Raw genomic sequence first — 7,610 nt, forward strand, 5'->3', positions numbered from 1 at the left:
GCTCTGGTGGCCGTTAGAAGTTATTTGTGTTTTCATTATCTTTAGTGGTTTCAGTAAATGTTTCTGTTCAATAAATGTCATTGAATGTTTCAGCTGAGTTTCGCCTCTGCTGTGGGTAATTGAGGGAAGGGTCTGCTCAGAGTGGAGTTGGAGGGGACAACAGTGGCCTAATCAACATTGGTGTATGTTCAGGGCAAAGTCCGTGAGGGCTGTGAAGTGTTCTAATTGCAAAAGGTGGTCAATATCCAGGGAACATTGCCTTATCGATTTGGGCAAGGGAACAGAGCTAAGCAGGCTGGGTGGTACCAGTCAAAAGGATGCTGATGGAAGTGCACAGTGGCTGCTGGGATTCCTTGGGCACTCCTGGAGGTCTGAAGAAATAAGGGTGGGCAAGGGACAGCAGGCGGGAGCCAGAAGTCAGGCGGGAGCCAGAAGTCCCAGGATCCCTCACCGTCTTGCTGGGGGCGCTCAGGTCATTCAGACCTGGAGTATCAAAACCAGGTCAGCCTGTGTCAGTGTATGTGTGAAAGTGTGTAAGTGTGTGAAACTATGAATGAGTTGGTGACTGTCAGTGTGTGTGTCAGTGAATGTGATGAATATGTAAGTAAGGCTGAATGTGTTAGTGAATGTGTGTAAATGTGTGGTTATGAGCGTGCTGAAGGTGAGCATTTGTGAGTGAGTTTCTACCGTGTTTCCCCAAAAATAAGACTGGGTCTTATATTTTTACCCCAAAAGATGAATTAGGGCATATTTTCAGAGGATGTCCTATTTTTTCATGCACAACAACTTAACATTTATTCAAATACAGTCATGTCATCTTCTGTAATATCGTCATAAGGTACTAAATACGTCTGCCTGGCTGATGAGCTTAACTGGGGCTTGCTTTCGTGGTAGGTCTTATTTTCGGGGAAACATGGTATGTTCATGAATGTCAGTGACTCAATCTGTAAGTGTGAATGTTTATATGTGTGTGTGTTAATACATATATGCGTCAGTGAATGTGTAAGTGTATATATGAGAGTGAAATGTGTCAGTGAATGCATGTGAGTATAAATGTACACGGATGAATGTGTCTATCGTGTGAGTATGTATGAGTGCGTTTGCAAGTTAGGGTGTGCATGAGAGTGTGGGTGTGTAAATGTATGTAAGTGTGTGTAAGTGATGGTGAGGACGTGGGCCGGGGTAGGGGGTGGGGGTGGAGGGAGGAGCGGGGAAGAAGGCAGAGTGTGTCTACACAGGACTCAAATCTAGTGGCTACAGGAACTCATCTCGACCAGTCACCCCACTTCGCAACACTTCTTACAAACTTGAGCTGAGGAGGAAAAGGAGGTAGTTCCAAGGACAAGGAAGTAAATAGGAAGTCAGCCTGAAGATGGGGTGTCACAGAAGCTGAGAAAGGAAAGGGTTTTGAGAAGGAAGGAGGACCAACTGTGCTGAGGGGTGGAGCAAAGTGAGGGCCTTGAGATGAGAAAGGTGAGGCAGTTGAAGCGTCACATCCCAGCCCTGGTGGAGGGAGGAGTGGGTGCCCTGAGCCAGAGCTAGAGTCAGCAGGTATGGAAGGAAGAAGTGTAGGAAGCGGCGAGGCTGAAAACAGTGGAAATGAGTTGACAGTTGATGACACGGGACCCACATATGTTCCCATGGGAACACCCTCTCTGAGGAAAGGCCCAGACCAATCCTGGCAGAAACCAAGAAAGAGGACAAGAGGTGCAAGCCATGGCTGGTGGACTCATGCTGAGGTTTGGGGGACAGAAATTCTCCAGGTGGCTATTGAGAGCAGCAGTTCGCCTGTATAACAGGCACTCTTGGCCCTTAACGAGAGAAGGGAAGGGAGTGCACCCACGAGGCCAACTGGGAAAGATGGTTTGTGACAAAACACCTGTGTTTCTTCACTTACCCAGCATTTACCACCCGAGAGGTAGAAAGCTGGGGGAGTAAGGCCATCCAGCCAAGCCAACTCCAATGTAGCCTGCTTCTGGGAGATGGATGAGTATAAAAAACTGTCGGTGCCTTTGACTTTGATGCTAGGAACTTTTTCTAGAAACAGGCCAACCAATACTTCTCAGTGGTGGGGAGCAAATGAGCACAGGCGATTCACAGAAAAGGAATTGGGAGTGGGCAACACACTTGTGAGAAGATGCCCGACCTCACTGCCAACCAGGGACATGCAAAGCACATGGTAATGAGGTGGCACCTCTCCCTGTGGGGTGGGCAAATGGTTGAAGCTGGACAAGACCAAAGGCTGCTCAGGCTGTGGAGCACACAGGACCACTCACGCTGCTCGTGGGAGTGAATATAGGTTCAGCCAGTCACGGGAGATAACGGATTAGCTACACCTGTTCATGGCGGCAATGGGCACAGCCGAAATTCCAGAAGAAAACACTTCTTGGTGTCCTTGCCAGAGTCCGTTGTGCCTGCAGTGGCTCAGACAGGCATGCACATGGTGCTGCTGGCAGCAGTGTCTATAAGAGCCCCAAACTGGGAACAGCCTGAATGCCCATCCATAGCGTCACAGACAAATAAACCGGGCTGTGATTCAACAAGGAACATGAGCAAGCTGGACGCTTGGGGAAACCTTGATCAGTAAAACTTGAGTGGAAAAAGCAAGTTGCAGAAGAGGATGTCTGGTCTGATGCCAGGCAAGGAAAGAGAAGGGGGGCAGGCAACAATACCATGTTTCCCCGAAAATAAGACCTAGCTGGACAATCAGCTCTAACATGTCTTTTGGAGCAAAAATTAATATAAGGCCCGGTCTGATATTGTATTATGTAAGACCGGGACTTATAGTAAAATAAGACCAGGTCTTATATTAATTTTTGCTCCCAAAGACGCATTCTTGCTGATTGTCTGGCTAGGTCTTATTTTGAGGGAAACACGGTTCCTGGAGAAATGATTCAGAGGGAAACTGCTTACCATCTGACTGACGGAGAGGCTGTTCATATGGCCCCAGATTCACGTGAGGAGACAAGGGCAAGATAGAGAAACCTTCAGGAATTGGAACTGTTTTGAGCTGAGGCAGCACTGCCGTGGTTCAGTGTCAAGGCTAGGTGGCAAAAAAAGGTTTAGTTAGGATCTATGGAAGAATCCTGACTCGGGGCCAAAAGACAGAGGTCTCTGAAGAGACACAACACCCATACTGCCCTCAGTAGCCAAGAGATCACTATGCCAGAGCCCATGAGGCTGGCCAGGGCACGGGAGAGTAGCAGAAGCCCATTCTTCAAATTGGGACTCACAGAGAGCAAATGGGCAAGGCCATGGCCTCCACCTTGGGGTTGACCCTTGGCACCAGGGCAGCCAAGCGCTTTGGTCCTCCCTGCACCGTCGTGGCCCAGGCCTGCTGCCTGCTGCCTGCGGCCTGCAGCCCAGGTGAGGTGTGGGCAGCGTGGAGCGTGGTGTGTGTGAGCGCGCATGTGCACATGTGGCATGTACTCCACTGAGTGGCACCTGGTGCATGTCTACATGAGGTGCTCCTCGCCTAGGAGGAGGGGGAGGGGAAGAAAAGCCCCATAGGCTCCCCACCCCTGGCCTGAACGCAGGGCTGGTGGGCGCACCTGAGGTCTGTCCAGCCGCTCTCCCGAGGGCACCCCGGGGTGTGGACCTCTCTCCACGCTGGGGACCCAAAGGCACGTTCCGGGAGGGGCAGGGGACAGGGCTGGGCCTTGAATGGGCGCGTGGACTATCGGACCCCACGTGTTCCCACCTGTGCTGGCGCCCCCTCGGGGGCAGGAGGAGCAGGTGACATCACGTGAGGTCCCGGGGCGCGCACAGCAGTGGCAACAGCCCCCCCGCGTGACCCGTGCGCGCCAATGACCTGGCGGTCTCTAGGGCTACGCGGAGGGTCCACGCTCCGCTGCCACAGCCACCCCACCGCAAGTCCGCGCTGCAGAGAACAGTGGAGAGCAGGCGCCGGCGCGCTGGCCCAGGTGCCGCGCTGAGAAGGAGAGCGACAGGCAGCGAGCAGCGCCTGGGGAAGATGGGCTGCCGACCCCGCGACCCTCAGGCTGGGACCTGGATCAGGAAGGACTCCGCCCCAGGAGGAGGTACCAGACACGGGGAGGGTGAGCTTGGCCTTTGGTGACCAGGACACCCTCCGCTTGCCCCAGCAGGACTGCAGCAGCCGGCCAGGGCAGAGAGAGGTGTGGAGAGCGGCTGCGGCCCCTGTAGGAGAGCAGGGGTGGAGCCTGGGCGGCAGAGGTGCCGCTGGGGGAAGAGGGGCAGCTGGGGGAAGGAGGGAGGGTCGTCGGCATTAACCTCACTCTCATCCCGTTGGTATTCACAGGCTATGGAGATCTGGGTGGTTCTCTCTGAGTCTTAGGCTCCCACCCCAATTCATTTCCCACCCAGTGCCACCCTGGGCTGCTCCAGGAATCCTTTCTTGCGCCTGGTATGAGCCCCACGCTGGCAGAAATTGCGGGCGATGGCGGTGACCATGCTTCAGGACTGGTGCAGGTGGATGGGCGTCAGCGTTCGCAGGGGCCTGCTCATTCTGGGCGTCCCTGAGGTCTGTGATGAAGCCGCACTCCAAGAGGCCCTGGAGGCCACCCTGTGGCCCATGGGCCACTTTGCGGTGCTGGGCAAAGTATTTCGAGAGAAGGACAATGCCACTGCAGCCCTGGTGGAGCTTGATGGGGAAGTCAACTATGCTTTGGTCCCCAGGGAAATCTCGGGCATCGGGGGGCCCTGGACCGTGGTCTTTGTGCCCCGTTGCTCAGGCCAGGAGGTTCTTGGTCGTGTGTTCCACTTCCTGGAGCAACAGGGGCAGATGGTAGAGAGTATGGCCGGCACCCTGGGGCTGGTAGAGTGTGCTGGCTCCGGTCGGTCAGTCAGGTGGTCCAGCCCTGGTTGGAGACCACCCAGTATCAGCCCCTGGGCGTGTTCTCCAGGAGGGACCAGCCAGCCCCGGGGGAGGAGACTTTTGAGGCCTGGCTAGACCACACCACTGACATGCTGCATGTGTGGCAAGGGGCCTCGGAAAGGGAGAGGGAGAGGAGGCTGATAGAAGGCCTTCGAGGGTCGGCCCTGCAACTTGTGCACACACTCCTGGCGGAGAACCCTGCCAGGACTGCGCAGGACTGCCTGGTGGCCCTGATCCAGGTGTTTGGAGAAAGCGAGTCCCAGGCGACTCTCCGGGTGAAGTGTTTCACGGCTCAGCAGCAGTCAGGTGAGCGTCTCTCTGCTTTTGTGTTGTGGCTGGAAGTCCTGCTGCAGAAAGCCATGGAGAAGGGGGCCCTGGCCAGAGCCTCAGTCGACCACTTGTACCTCAGGCAGGTGCTCACCAGAGCCAACCTGACTGAGCCACTGGAGGAAGCCCTGAGGAAGCTGAGGATGGTTGGGAGGTCTCCAACTTTCCTGGAGATGCTGGGGCTGGTTCGGGAGTCGGAAGCATGGGAGGCCAGCCTGGCTGGGAGCGAGAGAACCCAGGCAGAAGAAAGTGCTGGTGCCCGGGGGCCGATACCCAGGCTGAGGCCAGAGCCAATGCTAAGGCAGAGGATGACACGGTGGGGAAAAAGGGGCAGGAACAGGAGGATGAGGAGCAGGACGACAGTGATGACCATGCCCCACCCCCGCTGGCCTAGGTCACCCAGGCCCCTCAGAGGCCCTTAGCAGCCCCGCCCCTGCCGACATGGGCAGTGCTTCCGGGGAGGGCCCAGGAGGTCCCATTGGTGATCAGAGGGCCTGGCCCAGGCAGGACACCAGGAGGCTGAGGAGCCCCCCAGGAGGGCCTTAAGCCCATCCTGGAGGAGTCAGGTAGTGAGGACGGGACAGGGGAGATGAGCCCCCCCCGAGTCCTCCTTGGGCAAATAGGCTCAGAAGGCCCAGCGGCCTCCTCTCCTCTGGGGCAGCAGAGCCCTGGAGGCAGGCGGAGGCCAGGCTGGGGAAGCCGCCTCACCCCACATGGGGAGCAGGGCCGGGGAAGGGCCCACCCAGCCCAAACCAAGCCCCCGGCCCCCACTACCCCCTAGGGGCCCTGACCACCACCCTCGGCCCTTCCAAGTGACCACGATGACCACGTGTGACAGCAAATGGGGTGGGGAGAAGTTGTCCTGCCTCCATGGCTGCACTACACCCAGCCCCAAATGCTCTCACCTCGGGCAGCCGGCCTCGGGCAGCCCTGAGCAGCCCGTCCCTCGTCCCAGCCTAGGTGAGGGACACCTGAAGACGTGTGGCACTCACCCTGCACTGGGAGACATTAGGGGCTATCACGAGGGTTCCTCCCATTCCCCGTCCCCTGGGGCAGGCTGCTCCCTGTGCTGGGAAGCCCCACCCCGTTTCTCTGTAGGCCCCACAGTGTCCCTCGTGTCAAGTAATCACCCCCCCACACACACACAGTTCCTGTGCAGAGCCGCCAGGTGTGTGTGCCCCCGGGTGGGTGTCCTCGCCGACCTGGGCAGTCACCTCTGGGCCCTGGCACGTGCTGAGCTTCCTGCCAGCCAAGGCTCTGCTCGTTCTCATCCAGTGTGGTGAGCTCAACCTCTGCTTTCTCCACGTAGGTTTAGGCCAACCGCTGCTTGTTCTTGTGGAGATGTGTGTGTTCTTGTCTGAGCAGTTACCCCCGCTGACCACCCCACCCTGGAGACCCCGAGCCCAGCCCCAGGAGACTGCAGGAAACACGGACGAAGGCATGGCCGGTGCTCACCTGTGACCTCAGGAGGGAAGAACTGCACCGGGGCCAGAGGGGGACTGTGCTCTGATGTCTCACCCTATTGTTCCTTGTGACTCAGTTTCCTCGGCCTGGTGGAGTGTCCCCTGCTGTGTTTTCCAGCATCCTGTGACTGTCCTGTCCGGCCCATAGGGCAGGGCCAGACCCAGCATGTGGGCCAGAGGGGGAGGGGTGCCCTGCAGTGAGTGGACATCGCCAGCGTCCATCGTCCTGCAAAAGCCCATTGTGGGGCCATCAGGATGGGGGACTATGGCGGGAGGGCTGTGGCATAGTGGGGACAGCTGAGACACCTTTTCAGGGTCCCCAGGAGTAGGGGTCCTGAGACTTATGGGCTCTGGTGGCTGTTAGAAGTTCCTCTTTGTGTTTTCATTCCATTTCTTCAATGGTTTCAGTAAATGTTTCTGTTCAATAAATGTCATCGAATGTTTCAGCTGAGTCTCACCTCTCCTGTGGGCAATTGAAGGAAGGGTCTGCTGGGGGTGGGGAGTACAAGAGTAGCTTGGGACCCCGAGTCGGTATTGGGGTATAGTGAAGGCAGGGTACAAGGGATGATATGAGGTCCCTGGGGCTGGACAGTACCGGTAGCAGCAACTGGTGGGCATGGGCAGGGGCTGGTTGGGTCCCCAGGAATCTCAGGGATCTTCCAGGAGTAAGTGGGTTAGACATTGAAGGAAGGGAAGGGACAGCAGGTAGGACAAGAGGCTCTGGGATCCCTGGCAAGGGTGTGGGTTCTTGGTGCTCATTTGGCGCAGGGAGGTCACATGTGCAGTCCCAGAGAGAGGGGCCTGGATGTGAGGTCAGATATCCCTACAAGGAGCTCGGTGCTGGAGTCCAGGGTGGGGTGGGCTGCCTGCCCACCTTTACGTGATCAGCTTACCCCTGCTAGCTGATAAATGGCCAGACTTGGTGTAGACACTGAGGGACATTTGGGGGACTGTAGGTGTGAAAT

At 56.8% G+C, this 7,610-nt stretch overlaps 1 protein-coding gene across 1 annotated transcript; it reads left to right on the forward strand.

The window, feature by feature from the left end:
* The first annotated feature begins 4,234 nt into the window (after positions 1 to 4,234).
* LOC117025642 (paraneoplastic antigen-like protein 6B) lies at positions 4,235 to 6,122 on the forward strand. The gene is made up of 2 exons (XM_033111589.1): positions 4,235 to 4,820; positions 5,032 to 6,122. Exons 1-2 carry the CDS (start codon positions 4,418 to 4,420, stop codon positions 5,163 to 5,165), a joined length of 537 nt encoding a protein of 178 aa, XP_032967480.1. The 5' UTR covers positions 4,235 to 4,417; the 3' UTR covers positions 5,166 to 6,122.
* The last annotated feature ends 1,488 nt before the right edge of the window (positions 6,123 to 7,610 follow it).

This window comes from Rhinolophus ferrumequinum, chromosome X (assembly GCF_004115265.2).
Source record: "Rhinolophus ferrumequinum isolate MPI-CBG mRhiFer1 chromosome X, mRhiFer1_v1.p, whole genome shotgun sequence".
Lineage (NCBI taxonomy): Eukaryota > Metazoa > Chordata > Mammalia > Chiroptera > Rhinolophidae > Rhinolophus > Rhinolophus ferrumequinum.

Coding starts and splice junctions, on each gene's coding strand:
- LOC117025642 (XM_033111589.1), top strand. CDS start 4,418: ATGGCGGTGACCATGCTTCAGGACTGGTGCAGGTGGATGGGCGTCAGC. Junction 4,821..5,031: donor GTGTGCTGGCTCCGGTCGGT/CAGTCAGGTGGT, acceptor CTGCAACTTGTG/CACACACTCCTGGCGGAGAA.